This window comes from Archocentrus centrarchus, unplaced genomic scaffold (genome assembly GCF_007364275.1).
Source record: "Archocentrus centrarchus isolate MPI-CPG fArcCen1 unplaced genomic scaffold, fArcCen1 scaffold_44_ctg1, whole genome shotgun sequence".
In the NCBI taxonomy this organism is placed as follows: Eukaryota; Metazoa; Chordata; class Actinopteri; order Cichliformes; family Cichlidae; genus Archocentrus; species Archocentrus centrarchus.
Window position 1 is genome coordinate 807,955 of NW_022060270.1, and position 27,726 is coordinate 835,680.

The 27,726-nt window shown below is 43.4% G+C and overlaps 1 protein-coding gene across 2 annotated transcripts in view; it reads left to right on the forward strand.

Moving 5' to 3' along the window:
• The window catches only part of atp10d (ATPase phospholipid transporting 10D), a 69,831-nt gene that overhangs the window by 29,094 nt on the left and 13,011 nt on the right, over positions 1–27,726 (forward strand). For both annotated transcript variants that reach the window (XM_030725012.1, XM_030725013.1), the window contains 7 exons: positions 7,146–7,398; positions 13,516–13,730; positions 20,587–20,760; positions 23,235–23,889; positions 24,044–24,144; positions 25,800–25,926; positions 26,008–26,192. In XM_030725012.1, the coding sequence (XP_030580872.1) occupies positions 7,146–7,398; positions 13,516–13,730; positions 20,587–20,760; positions 23,235–23,889; positions 24,044–24,144; positions 25,800–25,926; positions 26,008–26,192 (1,710 nt within the window). The remainder of the gene's footprint in view (positions 1–7,145; positions 7,399–13,515; positions 13,731–20,586; positions 20,761–23,234; positions 23,890–24,043; positions 24,145–25,799; positions 25,927–26,007; positions 26,193–27,726) is intronic.

Below are 27,726 nucleotides of genomic sequence, written 5' to 3' on the forward strand. Positions count from 1 at the left end.
CATTTCACCCACATTAGCAGCATTAAAGTTCAGTTCTTTGGAAAAACAAGTGCTTGTTAAAGGCCTGGCAGAGCTCAAAAAGGGATGAAATTTGTCACAATCATCCATCTTGATGAAAGCTTTCATGTTTTATGGCTCTGATCAAAGAATATGGCAAAATAGCTCCACAGCCCTACCTACAATGTTATTCTCATCATTGCCTACAGTTACACACAAGGTTTACATTCAGCACGAACACCAGGTCACGGCCGGAGAGGGCCTGTTATCACCGCCTGTGGCTTTAATTATATTTGACGTTAGTTTGCATGTTCTCCCCGTGTCTGCATCAGGGTTATAATAGTTTTGGATTTTACATTACAGTTTAGTTTTAGTTAGTTTTCAGAGCGGTTTCACTCGTTTTTATTTTTGGTTTCATGCTTAGTTTTTGTTTCAGTATTAGTTTTAGTATTTTCATACTTAATCAGGTGCAAGATTCAAGGCACAAAAGTGACTGTTGTGTAATGAAAACTCAACAAAAGATACCGTTTAAAGAAATATATTCAACAACAACTGCTTACAGACAGCAGCACTACGTGCTAAATGTGTGTGATATTAAGGACACACATGAACATAGAAAAATATGAACTCCCAAACTCAATAAATTCTACAATAAACTCTCAATAAAGTTTAGCATCAGTGCAGCAGATTAAGCCAAGCCAAGTTTATTTATAAAGCACTTTAAAAACAGCAACCACTGACCAAAGTGCTGTACATAAAACACAATTGGACAAGAGAAAATTAAAATTTACAAAGATAAAAGATTTAAAAATTTACACACAAATAAACAACTATAAAACGCATAATTTATCCTAACAATAAATCAATAACATAATACACACAAATAAAGCCAATAATAAAAAGCATAATTTATCCTAGAAATAAATAAATTAAAAATTTCAATAGACAGCCGCTCCTATTAATCAAAGGCCAAACGAAACAAGTGGGTCTTAAGAGCAGACTTAAACGTGGCCAGTGAAGAGGCCTGTTTAATCTCTATTGGCAAAGCGTTCCAGAGTTTTGGAGCTGCCACAGCAAAGGCTCTGTCTCCTCTGAGCCTCCGCTGTGTCCTCGGCACATCCAGAAAAAGCCGATCAGCTGATCTGAGTGACCGGGAAGGGGTATGTACGTGCAGCAACTCGGAAAGATAAGGTGGGGCAAGGCCATGAAGTGACTTAAAAACAAATAAAAGGATTTTAAAATGAACTCTAAAATACACGGGCAGCCAGTGCAGTGAGGATAAAACAGGGGTAATATGCTCTCTCTTTCGCGATCCCGTCAATGGGTGTGCAGCAGCATTTTGAACCAGTTGCAGACGGGCTAGACCAGACTGGCTAACACCAACATATAAAGCATTGCAGTAATCCAGTCTAGTGGTAATAAAAGCATGGATCACAACTTCAAAATGCTTCTTCGATAGTATATTTTTTATTTTTGCCAGCTGCCTCAAATGAAAGAAGCTAGATCTCACCACTGTACTGATCTGATCCTCCAATTTAAAATTCTCTCCATAATAAAAACCAAAGTTGTGACAGATGGCTTTACATATTGTGATAATGACCCCACGTCCACGGGGGAAGATCCACCTGGGACACTAGGGCCAAAAACAACCACCTCTGTCTTTTTCTCATTAAAACTCAAGAAATTTAGAGCCATCCATGCTTTAATATCATCAAGACACTTAAACAGGGTCTGTAAAGAGTGCGTTTCCTTGCGTTTCAAAGGCATATAAGTCTGAGTATCATCAGCATAGCAATGGAAAGCAATTTTATGCTTTCTAAGAATGCTTCCGAGGGGGAGCAGATACAATAAAATAACAGAGGTCCTAAAATTGATCCCTGTGGTACTCCACATGTTAACGGAACAGGGGATGATTCAAACTCATTTAGATTTATGCAAAAAGACCTTTGGGTCAAGTAAGACTTAAGCCACTTCAACACAGTGCCATGAAAACCAGCACAGTGCTCTAAACGAGAAATTAAAATATCATGGTCCACTGTGTCAATGGCAGCCGTTAAATCTAAAAGCATTAAAAATCACATGATCTCCTGTATCTGTAGTCAAAAGGATGTCATTAAACACCCTCAACAATACAGATTCTGTGCTGTGGAGAGGTTTAAAACCAGATTGAAAGATCTCAAGAATATTATTTTCATCTAAAAAGGCTTTCAACTGGTTATAGACAACTTTCTCAAGTATTTTAGATAAAAAAGGGAGTTTAGAAATAGGCCTAAAATTAGATAACACAGTGGGGTCCAATCCAGGTTTTTTGATCAGTGGTTGAATTGAGGCATGTTTAAAAAATTTAGGAACAATGCCTAAGGATAAACTATTGTTGATAAGAGCCAGGACTAGTGGGCCTAAGGCAGCAATAGCCTCTTTAAAAAGTCGGGGTGGAATGGTATCTTTAGGAGATCCCGAGGGCTTCAGATGACTAACAGTCTCATACAGCAAAGACAAAGTAAGCGGCTCAAACTGGTACAAGGTAGTCGAGCAAGGAACAGAGACTGAAGGGTCAAAGGTTGGAGGTGATATGAGGGCCCTAACATTGTTTACTTTATCCACAAAGAACCTACAGAATTCCTCACATACCTCAGGTGAAGGCTCAATACCTGTATTCTGGGGAGCATTTAAAACTTTATCAATAGTATTACATAAAATACGAGGCTTGTGGCAATTTGACAAAATTATCCTTGATAGGTGCTCTCGTTTGGCATATTTCACAACTACCTGGTAGTGATGCCAACAGTCCCTTAACATTTGAAAAGACACCTGTAATCTGTCTTTTTTCCATTTCCGTTCAGCTTTCCGACAATCTCGTCTGGCAGCACGAGTTGTGTCATTTAACCAAGGCTCTAGCTTAATTTTAGGTTTCCTGAGCTTCAATGGGGCCACTTCATCTAATGCAGTCTGGCAGATAGAGAGAAGCCAGGAATTAATCATCTTTGTGTCTAAACATACAGACTCCGGAATTCCGCAGTTCTGTTCGATAATGGCGGAAAAACGGGCAGCAGTGAGCTGGTTTACAACACGACGACTACGTGCAGAAACACAAGATTTCATACGGCCACAAGGCACAGCAATGTCAAAAAGCACGGGCTTATGATCTGAAAAAACAGCATCATTTAACGACAAGTTAGAAATGGACAGACCATAGGATAAAACAAGGTCCAGAGTATGCCCACGTTCTTGAGTGGGCCCAGATACCCATTGCATAAAATTAAAAGAAGTAATCAAATTTAAAAAGTCCTTAACCAAAGGTTTATCAGGACAACAAACATGTATGTTAAAATCACCAATAATAAGGACTTGGTCATATTTGGGCAAAATTTCTGCCAACAGTCCAGAAAATTCATTTAAAAAGTCCTTATTATATCCAGGCGGCCTGTAGATAATAACACATATCACAGGATGAGAACGACCCAATTCAAATAAACTTACTTCAAAGCTGGAGACAGGTGATGATGGGAGCAGCGATTTACATTTATACATATTCCGATAAAACGTCGCTATTCCACCTCCACGGCCTGACGTCCGGGGACAATTTATATAGTCACACTCAGGCGGTAAAAGTTCAGATATGACACTGAAATCACCAACATTCACCCAAGTCTCTGTCACACAGAGAAAGTCCAGTCCATTTGAGGTGAAGAAATCCTTAAGAATAAAAGTTTTATTTGAAAGGGATCTAGCGTTCACCAGACCAAACCTCATGGACACCGGCGGAGTCCGGACGTTAACACTGCAGACATCGTGGCGAAAGGTCCGCAGATTTCCCAGATCCACTCCCTGCCGCTTAGGACGGCAAAACCGCAGGCGGTAAGGGTGTGGCAGCAGGGCCGGTCCTTCAAAGTCAACAGGCATCAACCAGGTGTACGCAAGGTCCCGAGAGCGCCAAAGAGAAAAGCAGTTATGAGGCACTCCATACACAGGGTACCACGAATATCTGTCAGTTTTCCCAGGATACTGTGCTAAGTAGGCCTTCATCCTCACCAACCTCTCACCACATCTACCACGGTAACAGGAACATTTCCTCCAGAGAGGTGGACCCAAAGAAACTCCGGAACTTCTGACAAAACCGGTGGCACGGTTTCTTGGTTGCCGTAAGAAAACTTTGTTTCAGCCAAAATACGAAGATCCAAGAGAGTTTGGCAATCATAGACCAACAGAGCGCTGACACTGAATTTTTGTAGAAAACACGTCAAAAAAAGCACCAGTGCAAGCAGGCAAGGCAGTGACAGACGGCAGGCCAGGCATCTCGGCGCCATCTTGCATCCTCACCAATGGGACGCTTCTGTAAGATTAACAACACCTACATGTGGTGTTTGACAAAAACAAACTCTTTGAAGGAGTCAAAGGTCAAATCCAGCTGCATCCTGATGTTCTCCAACACATGAACCTGCTTTTGTTTAGGAGCTAGCTTGGTTAGATGCTCGCTGATTAGACTTGCAGGGTCTTTGCGGCCTCTGTACACAACCTCCAAGTGTCTGACCTCATGTCCACATTTATTCTTGTGTAGCTGGATTGTGTGTGTTAATTACCTTGTGGACGTGTGCTGGTGTCCACAAGGTTGCTTGGTCCTCGCTCTATGTGCTCAGTTTTTTGGCTGCTGTTGTTTCTTGATCTTGATGCCATAATGTTGTGTTTGAAGAAATCCAGTGTCAAAACAGGCGCTTTTTCCCTAGCTACCTGGGAGAGGATGCCCAATCTTCCTAACTCAGCTCAACAAAGGGATCACACAGGTTATATAGGGTTGGTGAAACCCCCCGCATTCCTAACTTTCCATATATGGCTATGAAAACAGCTTCAACCTACAACCTATATCTGGACATTTGGTCAATTCCTTATATGGAAGGCCAGAGAGGCTACAAGGGCCTTTTCTGCATTCCTTTGTGCTGCATCTCAAGTTACCCTTTTTTGCTCAAATCACTACAGGCCTTAAAGAAGAGAACATACATACATATATAGGGTTTAACATAGCAGTACAGACACCACACTGCAAACATATTTGTCCCTGTTTTTCCACTTTCTTCATTCCCTCATGTCCAGTCCTTTTTGTCTTTAGTCCAGGCGAGACTCTTCTGACGCCGTCTCTTGTTCAAGAGTGGCTCCACACGAGGACTGCAACAGCTGAAACCCATGTCTGCATACATCTGTGCGTGGTGGTTCTTGAAGCTGCAGTCCACTCTTTGTGAATCTCCCCCACATTTTTGAATGGGTTTGTTTCACAATCCTCTCCAGGGTGCAGTTATCACTATTGTTGTACACTTTTATCCACCACATCTTTTCCTTCCCTTCGCCTCTCTATTAATGTGCTTGGACACAGAGCTCTGTGAACAGCCAGCCTCTTTAGCAATGACCTTTTGTGTCTTGCCCTCCTTGTGCGAGGTGTCAAAGGTCATCTTTTGGACAACTGTCAAGTCAGCAGTGTTCCCCATGATTGTGTAGCCTACAGAACTAGACTGAGAGACCATTTAAAGGCCTTTGCAGGTGTTTGAGTTAATTAGCTGATTAGAGTGTGGCTCCAGGTGTCTTCAATATTGAACCTTTTCACAATATTCTAATTTTCTGAGATACTGAATTTGGGGTTTTCATTAGTTATCAGTTATAATCATCAAAATTAAAAGAATAAACATTTGAAATATATCAGTCTGTGTGTAATGAATGAATATATTATACAAGTTTCACTTTTTGAATGGAATCACTGAAATAAATCAACTTTTTCATCATGTTCTAATTTTATGACCAGCACCTGTATTAGGTGTTTTTGTTTCCGTTCTGCTTAGTTTTTGACTGGGTTTACTTTTTACCTTTTATAATAAGGATGGTATTTCACACAGGCAAAAATTAGGAAGTTCAGAGTACATAATGTAATAGAAATACAATTCACTTCATGCCTTGTAGACATTCTGGCCTCAAAGAAAATGTACACCATAGCCTCCTAATCCTTGTTCAGATGACGGACTTGACCACACTGACAAAGACTACCACTCAAGATATTGTACATTCTTAGGTGCCAGGGTGGCTCAGTGGTTGAGCGGGCGACCACATATGCAACATGGCGGTGCAGATGGCGCAGTTTAGAGTCCTGACCTAGTCGCCATTTACTGTGTGCCTTCCCCATCTCTCCTCTGCAAAAGGCACTATAAAATAAAGCTGCAAAACCCCAAAAATAATAATAATTAAAAAAAAAAAGATATTGCTCGTTCTTGTGCAGTAAGGGTATGTTTCTCTCAGTCTAAAACAGTTTTGTTTTAATCTCATGATAAGTGCAATGTTGGTGACCTGGTAGTGAAAATATGTCCCAGGGCTTTGATCCAACACAAGGGGCAATCAAGAAGTCTCATAACTCCATCAAAAACAAACAGTATACATTTATTTAGACTACAGTTCACCTCAAGCCCCGCCTCCTCCAAATGTCCTTTTGGCTGAGAGTGAAATTCATCCACTGATGAAGAACTGGGTTTCAGACTCCAACACTGAGACTGAACAGCAGTTTCAGAGTGAGGTTCAAAACGTACAAACACTGTGGATGTGCAGTACCAGTCAAAGGTTTTTGACTGGTACTGTACATCAGGTGAAAAGTGTGAGGAGCATGCTTGTCATTTATCGGCTAGTCACCAGGTTTTATACCATGAAGTCTTTCCTAAGGGTTAATACAGATTTCTACTGAGAGAGATACATTCTGCACAAACAAGTGTAGTATCTGTTTATGTACACCTGTTCACAGCACTTCAAAATGCCCTTTTGAATGAGCCATGAGCAGATTGATTGTTGGCCTCTCCAAAATAATTGTAGCTCACAATCAGACCTGCTTGTGAGGTTTGCCTCCCTGTGGGTTTGACCCTTCCCCATAAATAAATTCAAGTTGAAGGTTTGGTGACAAACTCGAGGAGTACACAATGGTCACAATGGGACTTTAAACCTTCATTTACTGCCAGCAGGCCCATTAGCTTCAAAAGTGCTGCCATTTGCAGACTTCCTCCAACAATTACCGTAATAACCCTATGTTGAAGCGCAATTTGTCAGCTTTCAAAAAGCAAAGAATCTGCGCTTACATTTGTGGAGGTACAACATATTAAACAGGACTAATGCTTTTTGTTCAACAGGTGCTGATCCCCATTTCTCTGTACGTGTCCATTGAGATTGTGAAACTAGGCCAGATCTACTTCATCCACAATGACCTATCCCTGTACAATGAAGAGCTTGACTCTAGGATCCAGTGCCGGGCTCTCAACATTACTGAGGACCTGGGTCAGATTCAATACCTGTTCTCTGATAAAACAGGAACACTGACAGAAAATAAGATGGTGTTTCGCCGCTGCAGCATCTATGGAGTTGAATATCCTCATGAGGAAAATGGTAGGAATCTCTAATATTATTGCTAGAATGCTTTGAATTTTATTGACTTTTGTCGATAATATATTTTCAGCTTAGTAGGAAATTCTTTAGTTACAGGAGCAATGTAGCTGGGACAATGAGAGCTTATACAAGAACATTTATAAAAAAGTCTCCACCTTATCTTTAGTGCCTTAAAATTTTGCACAATATTGTTTTCAGTATCACAAACTAAACTTATAAGTGAAATTTCAGAGACTTTTACACAAGTTGTGTTTTGAGTTTTAAGTGATTATCCATCCATCCATCCATTCTCTTCCGCTTATCCTGTTCAGGGTCGCAGGGGGGCTGGAGCCCATCCCAGCTGACAGAGGGTGAAAGGCAGGGTACACCCAGTACAGGTCACCAGTCTGTTGCAGGGCTAACACAGAGAGACAGACAACCTTTCACACTCACATTCACACCTATGGGCAATTTAGATTGGCCAATTAACCTAACCCCAGTAACTGCATGTCTTTGGACTGTGGGAGGAAACCGGAGTACCCGGAGGAAACCCACGCAGACACGGGGAGAACATGCAAACTCCACACAGAGAGAAAGAGATGCCCGGGCCAAGGTGGAATTGAACCCAGACCTTCTAGGTCAGGGGTCGGCAACCCGCGGCTCTTTCAGGCTTAAGCTGCGGCTCTGTGCGGCTCGCGGAAGTAAATTATAAGTATCCAACTGAAGTACATTTTATTTTTGTCAGTTCGGTTTTTGTTGTAGTTATAAATTGTAACATTATTGTGATCTTGAAATATTAAAATAAAATCATTTTATTTATTTATTTTGTTTCTCAATATATGCGTCACTTGCGGTAGCCGCTACCAGCTTCCAGCTTCCGCTAGTATTTGCGGCTCTCGGTGTTTTCTTTTTCGTGGAAACCTGGTTCAAATGGCTCTTTCCGGATTAAAGGTTGCTGAGCCCTGTTCTAGATGTTATTCTAAATGTGAGGCAGCAGTGCTAATTAATGACATTCTGGAGGACAGAGCTAAGACTCCAGGGTCTCCATGGATGGTCCTCCCCAGCAGCAGGCTCAAGAGGAGATCGAAATCTAAACAAAGGAAGCAAAATCAAGGCTGCAGGGCCAGCCTGCTACTGTGACTAAAGAGACAACCACAGAAACTGCTGCTTCCCACCACATTTCTCTCTAACGTCAGCTCCATTACAAACGAGTGACGAACTGAGCTTAAGTGTTTCAGAGACTGCTGTGTCATAGTCACAGAGACCTGGCTGCAGCCATTTATACCAGATGACCCATTGCCATGATTGCAACACCAATTCTGGTAAGAGTAGAGTAGCGGGGTTATGCATCTATACAAATGTTAGTTGGTGCAAAAATGTTAAGCCTGTTGACAGCCATTGTTCCCCAGATTTGAAATATTTAACTTTCAAATGCAGACCTTTCTACTTACCCCATGATTTCAGTCATCATGGTAATGGCTGTATGCATACCACTCAATGCTAATGCTAATGTAGCCCTGGAGGAGCTGCACAAAGCTGTGAGCAGTCAGCAGAATGTCTATCCTGACGTGGTGCACATCATAGCTGGGGACTTCATGCTTCATGCTGATCTAAAGACAGTAAATCAGACATGCAACAATGGATGCAAATATGCTGGACAAAGTCTATTGCAACATTCAGCAGGGCTTTAGAGCAAGCTGCTTAGCACATGCGTCACAGTGCTGATTCCTGCATAGACCCCCCCTGAGACCCCTCCTAACATCAAGACCTGGAGGAGTACATTACATCTGTGCTTTCCTACATCAACTTCTGTGTCAACAATGTCACCATGGACCTACGTATCCGGGTGTATCACAACAAAAAACCCTGAATGGCTAAAGAGGTCCAGGTCCTGCTGAGGTGATGCAACACTGCTTTCAGGTCTAGCAATACCGTGCCGCCAGATCTGACCTGAAAAGAGGCATAAGGAATGATAAGGCAGCTTACAGGGGAAGACTGAGAACCACTTCAGAGATAACACTCAGCAGATGTGGCAGGGAATCCAGCACCTCACTTACTACAAGCCTTGCAGAACAGATGAACTATTTCTTTGCACGTTTTGAGGTGAATGGACCCGAGGTTGCCAGAGCTCCTCCACCGGCCTGCAGTAGCTCAGGGCTCACAGTGCAGGAGCATGAGCTGAGGTGCACACTGAGGGTGGTGAACCCCCAGGAAGACACGTGGACCGCACCTAGAGAATGTGCAGACCAGCTAGCTGGGGTCTTCACCCAGATCTTCAATATGTCACTGTCCCGGTCTCTCATTCCACCATGCATGAAGTCAGCCACAATTGTTCCACTGCCCAAAAAAGACCACCACCAGCAACAACAAACCACTACTGACCAGTCGCTCTGACACCTGTTATAATGAAGTGTTTTGAGAAACGTTCGGGGTCACATTGCGTCCTGCCTGCCACCAACATTGCACCTATTCCAGTTTGCATACAGAGCTAACAGATTGACAGAGGATGTCATTGCCATAGCACTCCACATGACGAGCTCTCACCTGGAGCAGGGGCACAATGCCAGGCTCCTCTTTGTTGACTTTAGCTGTGCCTTTAATACCATACTCCCGGCCAGACTGACAGTAAAACTCCTGGACATCGGACTTCTTCTTACCCCCTGCTGCTGGATCAGGGACTTCCTTTCTCATTGTGTACAGAGAGTCAGAGTGGTTGCTCATCTCTCCACACCCCTCAGCAACACCACTGACTCTCCACAGGGCTGTGTACTGAGTCCTGTTCTCTTCACTCTTACTATGTTTCCACTGCCGAGGTACCGGTGCTCGTGCCATTGCTGGTGTCGGTTTCAATGAAGCGGCGAAACGCTTGAGAATGAGCCTGCGTTTCCACCACATTTCTGTGAACTGATGCTTGATGTATGAGTGTGGGCAGGTCCTCATCTGGACTCAGAGGTCGAAGGGCACAAACGTGGGAGAACACACTGTTGTGCATATTTTACGGTCCATACAAAACTACTCCACCTGATCGGTGGAAAAAGGGCCTCTGTACACTTACGACTGCATCAGCACTCACCCACACAGTGGCATTAACTTTGTTGACGATACCACTATTGTTGGGATCACCTCACAGGGAGGAAGTCCAGATGCTGGTGGGGTGGTGTGAAGACAATAACTTTAAACATCACAAAAACCAAGGAACTTTTGGTTGACTTCAGGAAGAGCAAGTTTGACATGCTGCCCATCCACATCAACAGGGAGTGTGTGGAGAAGGTGGCCATCTTTAAGTTCCTGGGTGTGAACATGGACGCAGAACTTAAAGGGAACATTAACACCGTGGTAGTGTTGAAAAAAGCCCAGCCGTGTCTCTATTTCTTGAGGGTCCTCAGGAGGATCAATATGAGGAGGGAAACACTGACTGCATTCTACCACTGCTCCATTACGAGTGTGCTCACTTACTACAGCTGCACCATGGCACACAAGAAGGCTTTACAGAGGGTAATTAACAATGCCTAGAAAATCAAAAGACTAAGTGTCAGTTTTTACAACAAGGCAATAACCCTGATCAGTGTTAACATCTGACTGTACCTGATCACCTGCTTTTTAAATGAGTGATGAGTGATTGAGGAGTGTTTGTTATTTATGTCTTATTTATTTTATGATTGTATGCTTTATTTTGCAAAGATGTGGACAGCTCTGCAATTCTGTTGTACTATATAGTGCAATGACAATAAAAGTTTATCTTATCTTTTTTATTAAAATGTTTTTGCTTCTCCATGGTGGGTTTTTAATTAACGCTCCATGAATTCCACCATATCATGGTGCAGGGCTTTGTGTGTCCCAGCGCTTCCAGGAACTATGGTTTGCTCGTGGTACTTTTCCACAGGAAATTGGTCCTCTGTGGGTATTCTTGTATCCCCTCCAGCTCTCTTGTGCTTGGGGGGATATATGCTTGGGTTTTCCCAGTTGGGTTCTGACTGCTGTTTGTTCTTATGCAAATGAACAACAGTGCGAAGTGCTCAAACTGTTCAGCTTTTTTTCCACTTTTCCACTCACTCAGTGCTCGTCCAAAAAATGGGTTCAGCTCCAGCACTGCAAGCTAGCTAGTCTTGAACCAAGAACGCATGAGGCAAGCAGCAGAAGGGCATGACTCTGCCATCTCAACGTAAAGGTTTTTTACCACTATTTGATTGCATGGTGTGTATGAATCAGCTCGCAAAGCACAGCGGCTCGCCAGTTCATTGGAACCAGCACCAGCACTAGCATGAGCTAGCATGACCTCTGCAGTCAAAACGTGATGTTGGAGTCACTGGAGCAGTACTGGAGGGTGTCTCACCTGGTGACTCTTGTCCTTCAGGGAGATTTAAACACTTATGTGAACAATGACAGTCTTACCTGGAGGGGTGTTATTGGGAGGAACAGCCTCCCAATAACACTGGACACCCTAGGTCACAGGTCAATGATTGATTTTGTAATTGCTTCATCAGATCTGAGGCCAAATGTCTTGCAAACTTGGGTGAAGAGAGGAGCTGAGCTGTGGATGAGAGGGCTGCTTCCCTGTGCTTTCAGGTCGGGAAACGGGTCCTGACTGTTTGTGCTTATGCAAACAAACAACAGTTCAGATTACCAGCCTACTTGGAGTCACTGGGGTGGTGCGATTCTTTGAGACAACTTAGGTGGTGACTCGGGAAGGGGAAAGTGGTGCTCTGCTCACATAGTGTATAGTGCACTTGGGGTGCTACCAGCTTCGACATATAGTCAGGCAGTGGAAAGAATACTTTGAGGGTCTCTTTAAACCTACAGACTTGTCTTCTGTAGAGGAAGCAGAGTCTGGGGACATCGGGGATAGCTTGCCCGTCACTAGGGGCAAGGTCACTGATGTCATTAAGGAACTTGTCTTATCCACCCCATGGCCCATGGGGTGGATAAGATTCACTCTGAGTTCCTTAAGGCTGTGAATGTGGTGGGGTTATCTTGGTTAACAAGCCTCCAGAACATCGCAGTGCCTCTGGACTGGCAGACTCGTGCTTCTCATCTGTAACCTTATACCTCTGAGCGTATTGAATGGGACACAGCATACTTCAAAAGTGGCGCTGTTTGTGAACTTCGGCAACAAATACCGTAATACCCCTATAGGGCTGTGAAGTGCATTTTCTGAGCTTTCAGGAACTGTTTGAATTTTTCCGATAGGACAAACGGTCGCAGAGTTACGGTAAGAAGCCAGCTGACTCTGTGTTGATACACTACGTCTTAACCAGCTGTTTGCCGCTAGTGAGGGCAAGTAACCGGCGCTTCAGCGGTGATCACCTGGCATTATAGGGTTAAGAAGGGGGACTAGAGGGTGTGCTCTAGTTATGAGAGGATCGCACTAGCCAGCCTCCCTGGGAAGTTCTATGCCAGGGTACTAGAGAGGAGAGTTTGTCTGTTAGTTGAACCTCAGACTCAGAGGAACAGTGTGGTTTATGTCCTGGTCATGGAACACCAGGAGACCATTCCATGACCAGGAGACAGTGGTCTCCTGGTCATGGAACGCTGGTCCAGCTCTCTTGAAAATACATACTGGAGAGACTATGTCTTTCATCTGGCCTGGGAATGTCTGTGTTCTCCCTGATGAGCTGGAGGTGGTGGCTGGGGTTTCTCTGCTTAAGCTGCTGCGCTCAGGAACCAGCCAGCGGCAAAAGATGGATCCATGGGTGGATGGGTGTATATTTAATTCAGCTCTGTTCAGTGAAGCTCTGAACAGAGCTCCTCTTCCAATTTGGTTACATGCATTAAGTGTCAGTTTTGTTGCTCTGTGGTTGCAGTTATTCAGTAAAATCAAAAACGAGAGTACATTTGTTTGGTCAGCATAAGGCCATGTCTCATAGCAGAAGTCTGAAGCTCTTTGAGGCAACAGTTGTTGTGATTTGGCATTATATACATGAAATTCAATTGAACTGAACTGAATTAGAGTTAAAATGCTAGAATTGGAGGAGACTAACATCCAGTGAATAAAATATTCTGGAATCTGATTATGACTTCATAAAGGTGCAGTAGATTTTTGACAACACCCATTAACCTTGAATTACTGTTAAGCTAATGACATCCTCCATAGTCCCATTGTTGATGTGCTGTAATTGAATGTGTTGTTGTGTGTGCCAGCTCGGAGGCTTGAGGTATACGAGTCAGAAAACACAGAGACAGCTGTTCGTCCTGTGACATTGAAGGCGGGCTACAGTGGGAAGTCTCTGAGCTGTCACTCTCTGAGCTGCAACCGCAGCTCTGTGTCTCTGCATACGCTCACTACTGAGTCAGTGGAGGAGGATCAGCTGTCCAGTCACATCCAGCCCAGGACCAGCGCCTTCTGCAGCCGCATGGTCAGATCCTTTCACACACAGCAGACATTATTTTTACACCGGGTCCACATCCAGATTTGAGACTCTGTTCTAGCTTATGCAACAGAATGCACTGTAGTGTATAGTGTGTGATAGTGTAGTCAAGTAAATTAAAACCTTTGTTAAATGTTTATGTTAAATTCTGTTTTTATAGCACAGATTTCTGCAATTTAAGGCCTGTACTACAAAGCAGGATTTCATCTTATCCAGGTAATCTTAGGGTTAACCCTGGGTTTTTACCCTCCAGCCTAACACAGGTGATGGGGTAAAATATACCCTTAAAATCTACCAAGGCTGCAGCTGAGAAAAAGCAACTGTAAAACTGTCTTTTAAACATTAATTTATCAATTATAATTCATCAGATTCTCCTTTGTCTGAATGACAGAGCTGAAATGTTGGTAGGTCTGTTACACAGTCTGCATTTTTCCTGTCTTTAAATAGACTTTATTAATATAGATCCTGTTCGGTCATACTGACCAGGGTGCTTAAAGCGCACACACATTCATACAGTGCTTTTGTCTGCTTTTCCTCTAACACACTGTTTTGTCTGTAGTAGTTGTGTTGCTTTCTGAAACTGACTTGAGACCAGCACATTTCCAGAAAGGGGAGAGGAAAATCAGTGCCCAGCATTTGTAGAACGCTCAACAACAATTCCAGGTGGAGCCCTCATGAAAAGCTGGTTGAGAGATGACACATACAGTGCTGTGAAAAATGATTCACCCCTTCTTTATTTCTTAGTTTTTTGCATATTTGTCACACTTAAATGTTTCAGATCGTCAAACAAATTTTAATATTAGACAAATATTTCTTTTATTGTGTGAATGTGCGTGAAAAACACTTGGGCATAGAAAAAAGTTCTTGTATGAATGAGTGTGAGTGGATGAATGAGGCATGCTGTATAAGCGCTTTGATGCTTGAGCAGAAAAGTGCTATATAAAAACTATTCTGTTTACCATAAACTGAGAAATACAAAATGCTGCTTTTAAATGATGATGTCATTTATTAAGTGAAGAAAGTTATCCACACTACCTGTGTGAAAAAAGCAGTTGCCCCTAAACCTAATAACTATTTGTGCCATCTTTGGCTGCAAGCGTTGCAGTCATGCATTTGCTGGCAGAATACTACTATAAACTGGCAGTGAGACTTTCACATCACTGTGGAGGGATTTTGGCCCACTCTTCTTTGCAGAATATTTTCAATTCAGCCACACTGGAGAGTTTTCAAGCCTGTTTAAAGTCAGGCCGAGCATCTCAATCGGATTTCAGTCCGGACTTTGAGGCCACTGCAAAACCCTCATTTTCTGTTTGTTTGGTTGTTTTAAGATAAGATAAAACTTCCCACAATGGGGAAATTTGCATATTACAGCAGCTCAAGTACAGAGAAGAAGGATGAAATAAAATAAAATAAAATAAAATGGAATAAAATAGAAAACACTATATACGCTATAAACTATAAACACTATATACATAATACATAAATAAAATAATGGAAAAATAAATAAAATGTATATGTGCTATGTGTAACAGTGCACTGTAAGGATAAAGTGATGGCAGAGGAGGTAAAGTGTCCAAGTGACTGAAGACATCATGATGTGTTGTACAGTCTAACTGCTGTTGGGATGAATGAGCTGTGAAAGCGCTCCTTCCTGCAGCGAGGATGTTTCAGTCTCTGACTGAAGGAGCTGCTCAGCTCACCCACGGTCTCATGCAGAGGGTGATGGGGGTTGTTCATGATGGATGTCAGCTTTGCTAACATCCTCCTCTCACCCACTACCATCACAGACTCCAGAGGACATCCCAACACAGAGCTAGACCTCCGCACCAGTTTGTCGATCCTGGTCCTGTCCCTTTCGGTGCATCCACCCCCCCAGCAGGCCACTGCATAGAAAAGGGCAGATGCTACCACTGTGTCATAAAAGGTCTTTAACAGAGTCCTGCAGACACCAAAGGACCTCAGTCTCCTCAGCAGGTGGAGTCGACTCTGGCCCTTCTTATACAGGACGTCTGTGTTTGTAGTCCAGTCCAGCTTGTTATTGAGATGAACACCCAGGTACTTGTAGGAGACCACTGTCTCAATGTCCTTTCCCTGGAGGTTCACCGGTGCTGTAGGGGGTGGCTTCCTCCTGAAGTCTATGACCATCTCCTTCGTCTTGCTGGCGTTGATTTGGAGTGCGTTGTTCTCACGCCAGCCGACAAAGTCACTGATGACCCCCCCCCCCCCCCCCGGATTCCTCGTTGTTCCCATCTGATACACATCCGATGATGGCCGTATCATCTGAGAACTTCTGTAGGTGGCAGTGGTCTGAGTTGTACCTGAAATCTGAGGTGTACAGACTGAACAGGAAGGGTGAGAGGACAGGCAGGCTGGATGGTGTTGAAAGCACTGGAGAAGTCAAAGAACATGACCCTCACAGTGTTCCCTGCCTGCTCTAGGTGAGAGAGGGATCTGTGCAGCAGGCAGATGACGGCATCGTCCACCCCGATGCCAGGCTGGTAGGCGAACTGCAGGGGGTCCAGCGCTGAGCTCACCAGTGGGCGGAGGTGGTGCAGGATGAGCCTCTCCATGGTCTTCATCAGGTGAGAAGTCAGGACCACAGGTCTGTAGTGGTTGGACTCCCTGAGATGTGCGATCTTTGGCACTGGAACTATGCAGGAAGTATTCCACAGTTCAGGAACCCTCTCCAGATTCAGGCTCAGGTTGAAGATGTGCAGGACCACCTGACAGAGCTGGTCTGCACAGTCCCTGAACAGTCTGGAGCTGATTCCATCCTGACCCGCTGCCTTCCTGATCTTTCTCTTCCTCAGCTGACTCCACACCTGATCAACTGTGAGGTGGATGTGAGGCTGGGGTGGAAGATGGGGCTGGCTCTGTTGTGGGTGGGGGTAAAACAGGGTGGTGTGAGGAGAGTGCAGGTAGGGATAGCACTGCATACAGAGGGGGAGTAGATGGGAGCTAGGGGGTGGGGGAGGTGGTTAACGACCCAAAATCAAATCTATTAAAAGACAGATTCAAGTCATTAGCCCACCCCCAGTCAGCAGACACTGTGGCTCCTCCATTGTCCTCAAAGTGGCCAGAGATTTTTTTCATGTTTCTCCAGAGTTCTCGGACTTTGTTATGTTGGAGCTGTTCCTCCATCTTCCTCCTGAAGCTCTCTTTGCCTCTCCGGATCTTGTATTTTACATCCTTTTGTACTCTCCTCAGTTCCTCCTTGTCTCCAGATCTGAAGGCCCTCTTCTTCTTATTCAGCAGGGCCTTCAGCTCTGGGGTCACCCACGGTTTATTGTTGGAGAAGCACCGTACCTTCTTGTCCTCACCGTGAGGCCTGCAGAGTTCCTGCCAGTCTGTACATTCCAAACAGTCTCTCAGCCCTCACTGCAGTCCTCAGACTACAGCCTTATCACCTTCTTGGTGGTGGTGGTGGTGGTGGGGGGGGGGGGGGGGGGGGGGGTTCCTCTTTATCATGGGGGTGTAGATGGAGTGGAGAATGACCAGGTTGTGGTCTGAGTGGCCAAGCTTGGGGGGGGGGGGGGGGTGATGATGATCTGTAAGCCTCCTTTCTGTTGGCAAACAGCAGGTCTAGAGTTTTATTGTCCCTTGTGGGACAGTCAACATACTCAGTGAAGTTAATGACAGTGGTAGAAGGTGAGGCATGGTTGAAGTCCCCACAGATAATAATCAGGGACCGTGGATGTGCCATCTGTAACTGAGAAACAGTGGTGTGGATGTCCTCACAGGCTGCCGTAGCGTTGGCCGAGGGCTGGATGTAAACAGTTAACACAATAACGTCTGTGTAGATTCTCAGTCATCCAGGTCATAGTAGTCTCTGGAGCTTGAAAAAGGCGACTGGACTTCTTTTTGTTTCTTGAAGACGTTTCACCTCTCATCCGAAAGGCTTCTTCAGTTCTCAACCAAATGGTGGAGAGACCCAGGTATTTAAACCCCTGTGGGCGTAGTCCCCTGGAGGTGGTTATGACCCTCTATTGATCTTGTGCGTGAACACATGTGCCCAGGTGTGAAGGGGGCGTGGGTCATATTTAATCAGTGGTTTCAGTTGAAACCAATTTAGGACTCCGCTCCATTGTTTCCTGTGGCCTATTGAGGTCACTGGAACAAAGGTGTGAATGGGGGTTGAGACGTCTGGGAAGGGAGCTCAGGACAGCACTGTAAGCGGGGGAAAGTTGGTGACGTAATCCACCTCCTCTGTTCAATGATGGTTGTTCACAGTGGACATAGATGGCTTCTTTCACTCCTCTTTCAAACCATCTGTTTTCCCTGTCCAAAATGTGAACATTGGCATCCTCAAAAGAGTGCCCTTTTTCCTTCAGATGCAGATGTACTGCTGAATCTTGTCCTGTCGAGGTGGCTCTTCTATGTTGTGCCATTCGTTTGTGAAGAGGCTGTTTGGTTTCACCAATGTAGAGGGCCGAGCACTCTTCACTGCACTGAACAGCATACACTACATCGCTGATCTTGTGTTTGGCGGGTTTGTCCTTGGGATGAACCAGTTTTTGTCTTAGGGTGTGACTTGGTTTGAAGTATACTGAGATGTCATGCTTGGAGAAAATTCTTCTGAGTTTCTCTGACAAGCCTGACACATATGGGATGACAATGTTGTTCCTCTTGTCCTTCCCATTCTCTGTAGTTTGTGTTTGGCCTTCATTCCTGTGCATCTTAGCTGATTTGATGAAGGCCCAGTTGGGGTAACCGCATGTTTTGAGGGCTTTCTCAATGTGTGTGTGTTCCTTATGCTTCCCTTCTGCCTTAGAGGGAACACTTTCCGCACGGTGTTGTAGGGTCCTGATCACCCCAAGTTTGTGTTCCAGAGGGTGGTGGGAGTCAAAGAGGAGATACTGGTCTGTGTGTGTGGGCTTCCGGTAAACTTCAATGTTGAGGCTTCCATCTTCCTCGATAAGCACCGCACAGTCCAGGAATGGTAACTTGTTATCTCTGGTGTCCTCCCTGGTTTTTTCAAGCTCCAGAGTTAACACAATAACGTGTGAAAACTCCCAGGCCAGGTAGTATAGCCGAATGCTAACCGCTAACAGTTCAATGTCTTTGGTACAGCGCTGCTGCTTCACAGTGATGTGTCCTGGGTTACACCATTTCTCATCAACGTACATTGACTGTCCCCCACCTCTCCTCTTACCTTTCTCCTTCATGCTCCGGTCCGCTCTCACCAGTACAAAGCCATCCAAGGTTAAGTTAAAGGAGTCCGGTGTGTGGTCCATGAGCCAAGTCTCCGTGAACAGCAGGAGGCTGCTCTGCTGGTACTCCCAGTGCAGTCTGGTTAGTGTCATCAGCTCTTCCATGTTGTTGGGTAAAGATCTTACGTTACCCATGAGAACAGATGAATGCTCGGTTTGTACCGTCTCCTCCTCTCCCAGTACTTCATTCTGGCTCTGCATCCCCTCCTCCAATGCCGTGATTCCTTCAGAATCTTGGGTTGCTCCTCCAGGAGTACCCTCCTGTTGCACAGGGCTAACAGCTGATCCCAGCTGTAAACAATGGAGTGGCTCACAGGTTCTCCAAATTAAGTAGTGAAAAGTCCTAAAAAAGAGTAGAAGGAATGCCCCTACTCTCAAATGTTTTTTTAGATGTTACTACTTGCTGGTGTGTTTTGGACAGACAGATTTGTCCTGCTGGATAACTCAAGTGTTCTTCAGCTTTAGCTAGACGTTCTTCTTCACAGTTTTCTGGTGGAGAGCAGAATTCTTGGTTCCATCAATTACGGCAAGTCATCCAGTAGCAAAACAGGCTCGGACATAACACTATCACCACCATGTTTGATCATATGATGTTCTTTTTATCAAATATTGTGTCAGCTTTACGCCAGATGTAATGGGATTCAAACCTTCCAAAAAGACTTTTGTCTTGTCAGTCCACAGAATACATTTTTGGTGAATGTGAGACAAGCCTTTGGTCAGCAGTGGTTTTTGCCTTGGAACATTCCTGTGGGTGCCATTTTTGCCCAGTTTCTTTCTTATTGTTGAATCCTGAACACTGACTGTAACTTACACAGGTGTGGCTGCAGTTCTTTAGATGTTGGTCTTGTATTTTGTTGTTGTTGTTCTCTCTTGGAGTAAGTTTGGTAGACCAGCCTGGGAAGGTTCAGCACTCCTCCAAGTGTTTACCATTTGTGGTTAATGGCTTCTCACTGTGTTTGGTGGAGTACCAAAGCCTTAGAAATGGCTTTGTAACATTTCAGACTAATAGATGTCAGTGACTTTGTTTCTCAGCTTTTCCTTTAGAGTGTGGTATATGTTGATTTGTGACTTCACTTTGTCAGACAGATCTGAACTCAAACAGGGCCAGTAAGTTTGGATAGCTTTTTCCCTTAATAAACAACATCATCATTTAAAAACATTTGCATTTACACAGGTTATCTTTGACTAATATTAAAATTTGTTTGATGATTTTGGGTGTGACAAATATGGAAAAGAAAAAAACACTAAAAACTCAGGAAGGGGGTAAATAGTTTTTTCATGACACTGCAGTTTGCAAAAATGTTGTCAAAGCAAAGGGTGAATACAGAATATGTTTGGCTTTGATTGCATTATTTTTCATGCTACAAAAATCCAAATGTGTTATATCACAGCTTTAATCTTAAATATCATTCAGTACTGAAAATAGAAAAAGTGTGTCCATACTTTTGAGGGGAACTGTATTATCATCACATGGTATGGTGGTAAACTGGTTGAAAATCAATTTCAAGTAATGTGTTACTTTTTAGACTAAGTAGTGCATGTAAACATATTGCATGTAAGGAAGTCCAGTACTCCAATTTGTTCAAATTCTTGGCATATTGAGTAAATTGTTGCCACTGTGTATATGTGCTCAGGCAAAGGAGGTGGTCCCAGACCCTGCACTGGTCAGGAAACTGAACTGGCTTGCAAACGGCTGCTCGTCTGAGACTCTTCCGAGCCTGGAGCTCACTTCCATCACTGACTTCTTCCTGGCTCTGGCCATCTGTAACAGTGTGGTGGTTTCTTCACCCAGCCAGTCTCCACATGTGGTGAGTAAACACATCAAAAATGTGTTTTCAAAATCATCACCCAAATGTTTTTTTTTTCTTTAATTTACAGTGAAATGTCTTGCAGGGTAGAACAATGTGTTTTTATCTTGGATATACTGACTAGACTCTAAACACTACTGTTGTTACTATGTTACTCAGTGACACTAACATGTTTGCTCAGCTCTGTCCTGTAAAGTGATCTTCAGGTGTCTTCATAATCTTTAAATCTATTAATGTGAACAGACTGGAACGTCCTGACTGGGATTAAAATGTTGTCCGATGGTGTTTTTCTATATGTTGGGTATAATCTGAGACTTTTGCTTAAGTTTTAATTTAAGTTTGCATATTTCACAATTTAGCTGTGTTTACATTTCATACTTTTTGCAAGGTCATATTTAAATTGCAGAGATGTATAAAGTACTGGAGTAGAGGAGTGGAGTAGAAGTACAAGTACTATATAAAAAAATTGACTTGAGTAAAAGTTGAAGTGTTCTTTCAACACCATACTCAAGTGGAAGTACAGAAGTACTCAATTTTTTTGGTACTTAAGTATTGCAAGTAGAAGTATTTCAAAAATTGCTACTCAAGTACCGAAAGTACAAGTACAAGTAAAAGTACAAGTACTGTGTATATTAAAGAAAGGCAGTCAAAAGTTTGATTATCATTGTTTATATTATTTCAAACATTTGAAAGGCACAATGTATTTGGCTGAAGCTGGAGTACAATGATAAAAGGCCATACAAGTGTTTACAAAAAAACAAACACAAATAAAACATCTCAAAAGGCCAGAGGGGCAGTCCACAGAGCAGCTAAAAGACAAACCTGGACAAGGTGTTCCTGGAACGTCATCATCTCGATATCGGACAGTAAGCTGACGCGTTTTGTCCTCAATACTTGCAAGCAACAGCGCAAAAGGCGGAGACGAAGCCTGCGTTTTTTTTTTAGGCTTGATCGCTCAAATCGCCCAATGATGAGCCAGCTTCATAAACCGTGACAGCGCCATCTACTGCTCTGGCATTGATACTATGACTTGGGGATGATTAATAACGTTTTCATAATAGTAACGAGTAACGATTCAGCACGTGAAAAATGTATCGGAGTAAAAGTATTAAAATAATCAAAAATATATAGTGGAGTAAAAGTGAAAGTAGGGGGAAAATATGTAGTCCAATAAAGTACAGATACTGCATTTTAGTACTTAAGTACAGTACTTAAGTAGTTCTACTTCATTACTATACATCTCTGAACTCAACCCTTTACCAGCCTTTAACACCGAGCGCGACACCACTGAGTCAGACATACTTTGAATTACTGTAATTATGTGACTGTTTGTCCTATCAGAGTCCACGAATGGTGGAATATTTGAAATACGTTGTGGCACCGAAGACACGTTTGGTTTTAAAGGGTTTATCCACGGATCAGTTAGCAGAGTAACAGACTCAACCTAACCCACTGGGCTTTCTTCAACAAACTCTGTCTCCAACTCCTCCCCTCCTGTTGAACCTGAAGCAGCTATCTATTTCATTTCCCCATTCATACAGCTGAACACATATGGGACTGTGAAACTCATCAATAAGCAGTTATTTTTGTGTGTCACAATCAGTCATGCTGAAAATGCCATCAGAGTCATCTCCTTGTTAAAGATCATCAGAGGATTTCTGACTGAAGATGAACTAAATTTGAACTAAATGTAGTTCAAAGTTAGTCATACAGCCTGAATGTGTTTGAAATATGTTCACATGTAAAAATGGTCATTAAATTCTGATTCTTTTAAATCTATAATAGAAGCCTAAAAATGTCTAATTTGAACTGAGACATGTTTTTCACTTCACATCACCAAAATCTGTCCTATGGGCCTCTGATATCAGTTAGGGTTAATAAGTAAACTGTGTCTTATCTAATTCCTATTTTTATCTTCATTGGCTCTCACCTACAGTTGGTCCTGGTCAGATTAATTAGATTTTAAAATCAGATTCAAAATTTGGTAGTTTCCAGTTTTAATACCTGTTAATGGAAACTCAATTGTGTAAATGATGACTGAGTGAATGATGCTGAATAAAATAACTTTTTTTATCCCATCTTGTTTTTTTTAAGATAAAGGTCACATAGACATGGACTAACATGTGTCTCATATTCACCCAGACCTATTATACAGTACTCCAGAATAACAATTCAGTTCAATTCAATTTTATTTATATAGCGCCAAATCACAACAAACAGTCGCCTCAAGGCGCTTTGTATTGTGGGTAAAGACCCTACAAATAACACAGCAAGGGCAGATATTTATGGTCCCTTTGTGTGTGATTGAGAATCAACTAATGGGAAAAATTCCAGCTTGATTCATTTCGATTTTAATTTAAAATACAGTAAGGTGTTCAGCAGTGACAAGATGCAATGAATCCCTTCAGACACACTGTTTTTGGGCTTTTCAGTTCCCTTCCAGAAGCTGACGCCATGCTTTTTTGTTCCTACAGATACCTGAAGCACGAACACCTCTGAAGTCCCTGGAGGAAATTAAGTTGATGTTCCAGCGTCTCAGTTTCTCCTCCTTCTCCCGTTCCCAAATCAAAGGCAGTCCGAGCTTCAAAAGCAGGCTGTTTATGAGGGGGAAGACGGGCTCCCTCACTGTCTCCACTGCCCTGAGCAACACCACAGACCTGTCAGGCTCAGGCCAGGAAAACAGCTTCATCCCCAAACTAGACTTATCTGCCAGAGAGGAGGACGAGCACGCTGGGCAGGTAGGGGACCAAGAGACAGAGGATGCCTTAAGGGATACACAGATAAACCCTGATGGGGCAAGACATGGTGTGGAGGACCTGAGCAGGCAAGTGAAACCTGTTGGGGAGACTAATGATGAACTGCTGTATGAGGCAGAGAGTCCAGATGAGGCAGCTCTGGTCCATGCAGCACGGGCATACCGCTGCACCCTGAGGGCTCGCTCTCCAGACAGCCTGCTTGTGGATCTGCCAGGAATCGGCTCTCTGAATATCCAGCTGCTCCACATTCTGCCCTTTGACTCCAACAGAAAAAGGATGTCTGTAGTGGTCCGCCACCCACTCACAGGACAGGTGGTGGTTTATACCAAGGGTGCAGACTCAGTCATCATGGACCTGGCTGAAAGCCCTACAGGTAACTAACAGGAGGAATATAAGTGAAAGCTTTACTATCCTGTCTCAAGACCTGGATTTCGTACTGATTGATGATTTAAAACCAAATTAAATTTATAATAACAGCAGCGTCTTTCTGTATCACCTTTACCTTTGTTTGTTTTTCTGTGGTGCAGATCAGGCAGCGGAGATCTACAACCCCATCAGAGAACAAACCCAGAAACATCTGGATGCTTACGCACGAGAAGGCCTCCGCACACTCTGCATTGCTAAAAAGGTAACATTTCTGAACGGTAAAATAAAATGGCTCATTTTGACCAGCCCCCAGTTCCACAGTATCTTCTGGCTAGTTCCTGTACTTGAGATATAAGAAATCAAATGCTGGAAAAATTTAAAAAGTGCCAAATTTCAACCTACGCTTATGTTTTTGAGGCACTGTAACCATAGTAAGTAAAAATTTTTAAAACAAAGAAAATTGAAAATGAAGTTACTATTTTGGAAGGCTTCATGAGATATATGAAAAATAATTAAAATCAAGAATCTGTGCAGAGAGCGCTAACCCATGTCGAAGAAGGTTGGAGGCCACGATCGCCAAAGTCCAGAAGGATGTTAGTGAGCTAACAGAGAAGGACATCATAAGAGAGATTCTGGATGTATGAGAAGTACACTACACTGCCAAAAGTATCTGCTTGTCTGCCTTCACACACATGAATCTGAGTAAGATCCCATTCTTAATCCATGTGATGTGGGCCCACGCTTTGCAGCTCTAACCCCTTCAGCTGTTCTGGGAAGGCTTTCCACAGGGCTAGGAGTGAAGCCTATCTCAGCTGTGGCAGCATAATGTTACCTGTGGCTTTAACATGGCGGTTCATAAAGGTTATGTTTGGCTATGGCATGAAATTGAAAATGTACTGTTGATTAGCATTCATGTGCTCAGCACCCCTTTAAAGTTATGTTGTTTTCATGAATGTCTGCTGAATGGTGGGACAGCATTGTTGCCTTTCCTTTCATAAAGGATGGTCCTGTAAATCATCTGCTGAAGGAGGCAATAATGTAACTACTGAAGCTCTAAGCACTGAGAGAATAAATGCTAAGAGAATAACATGAGAGAAGTGACATCACTCAGTTAGGAACCTTCCTAAGTAAAAGAGATTATTCAGACACAGACTGGTGAGCAGCAGTCTGTGTGGTTGGTTTGCTTTTGTACTCTTCCCCTTCATATGAAGCCAGCTGAGGGTGACAGGCCCAGCTCTGTGGCTCTGGCACAGCTGCAAAGAGGAAGATGCTAGAGACCGTTACAGAGAGACTGAGCTCCGCTTCAATGAAAAAGTATTACACAGTATCTCTACAAGCTCTTCAAGTGTTGATGTGTAACACTATAGTCACACTACAGTCTCACTATAGGGGTTTATTCTTTGTATCTGTGAGATAAGTGTGGTGAGCTTTCAGTCCAATAGGCTGTAAGTATATAAAGTTTTATCATGTGTGGTAGACAGCGAGTCGATAACATTCTGTATTTCTGATTCCTCTTCTTGGTGATTTGCAGTTTTGAATGTTCACGTTCATCAATCAAGTCTTGACAGTTAATTTCTCTAACAAAGCAAAATGTCACGATAGCTGGCCTTACGACTCACTCCAGGCCTCTATTCCAAATCAACATTTCCATGTAAAGATACTGACTGCTATCGAGGTGAAATCATCAACAAGTGCATTAAACCAGTAAGAGAATGAGTGCAGACTGGACTGAGACCGTTTCATTGCAGGGTCTGGTCTCAGTAGTTAGTGGGGTTTTGCACTTCATATCAAAAGGTCCTACAGGCTGACTGAAGTCATGACAGATGGCCTTTCACACTAAATTTCTTCTTGGAGGGGCAGTAATGCTGACTTTGTTTTTACTGATATATGCTTTGATTGGTTATTGATTGCCTGCAGGTTCTAAAGGAGGAGGAGTACGACGTGTGGCTGAATACACACGTGCTGGCAGAGAGCAGCATAGAGAACAGAGAGGAGCTGCTGCTGGAGTCAGCTCAGAGACTTGAGACCAACCTCACTCTGTTGGGTAGTCACTGCATCTTACACCTGGATCACTCCATACCGGAGCTGAAATACTAGTACTTCAAGTGTCGGTGTGTGTTTTCAGGTACCACAGGGATTGTAGACAGATTGCAGGAGGAGGTCCCAGAGACTATCAATGCTCTTCAGAGGGCAGGGATCAAAGTCTGGGTTCTCACTGGAGACAAACAGGAGACAGCCATCAACATCGCCTATGCCTGCAAACTTCTGTGTGCCAGTGACCAACTGCTGACTGCAAACTGTGGAAGCAAGGTCAGTGGCCTAAAGGGTCATGTCACTGTTTAAGGAAATGTATCTGTAGTTGTCATGTTGGTCTTACTGTACACTTACTTTTTTTGATTGAGGTGTTAGCATTCAGCTTTAATTCAAAGGGTTTAACAAAAGTATTGCAGTAACTGTTCAGCAGTTACTGCCATTTTTATGTATCAACCCCCATTTAAAGATGCTCAAAAGTAATTGGACAAACATAATTTTTTGAAAGGAGGATTATTTTAATACTTGGATGAAAATCATTTGCCGTCAACAACTGGCTGAAGTCCAGATTCCTTGGACATCACCAAATGCTGCGTTTCCTGTCTTGAGATGCTCTGTGAGGAGTTTACTGGGTTTTTTGTGGGTCTCTGTGCCTTTAGTTTTGTCTTCAGTAACTGAAAGCATGCTGTACTGGGTTAAGACTTAAACACTCAAGAATATCCCATTTCTTTGCCTTGAAAAAACTCCTGGGTTGGTTTGTAGTATACATGGAGTCACTGTCAATTTGCATTGAGAAGCTCCAATCTCATTGTAAAGGCATTCTATTCTATTCTATTCTATTCCAAGTGATCCGCTTTGCAGGGCTTGGCTGAATCTGAAAAGAGTCTAGTATAGCTACTAACTAGAGGCAAGTCTAGCTAAGGCAGGTGGTGAGCAGGTCACAGCTGACTGAGAAAGGCAGGACATTTTTAGCCACTCCAATTTGAGGCTGTTTTCACCAAATGTTGTCCCTCAGATGCATCAGGATGTTGCAAGTTGAAATCAGCACTGACTATCTGAATTCACAGTTCACAACCCCCTGAATATAGGCAAGAGCAAGAGTACTAGAAGTGATGTAGTGGTGCACAGTGAGAGGACCTTGAAGGTAAAATAAGCAACATTTAAAACATTTCATCATAAAAAGCAAATGTAGTACACTGCTCACAAAAATAAAGGGAACATTCAAATAATACATCCTAGATCTGAATGAATGAAATATTCTCATTGAATACTTTGTTCTGTACAAAGTTGAATGTGCTGACAACAAAATCACACAAAAATCATCAATGGAAATCAAATTTATTAACCAATGGAGGCCTGGATTTGGAGTCACACACAAAATTAAAGTGGAAAAACACACTACAGGCTGAGCCAACTTTGATGTAATGTCCTTAAAACAAGTCAAAATGAGGCTCAGTATTGTGTGTGGCCTCCACGTGCCTGTATGACCTCCTTACAATGCCTGGGCATGCTCCTGATGAGGTGGCGGATGGTCTCCTGAGGGATCTCCTCCCAGACCTGGACTAAAGCATCTGCCAACTCCTGGACAGTCTGTGGTGGATGGAGCGAGACATGATGTCTCAGATGTGCTCAATCGGATTCAGGTCTGGGGAACGGGCGGGCCAGTCCATAGCTTCAATGCCTTCATCTTGCAGGAACTGCTGACACACTCCAGCCACATGAGGTCTAGCATTGTCCTGCATTAGGAGGAACCCAGGGCCCACCGCACCAGCATATGGTCTCACAAGGGGTCTGAGGGCTGTGTGGCCTTCCA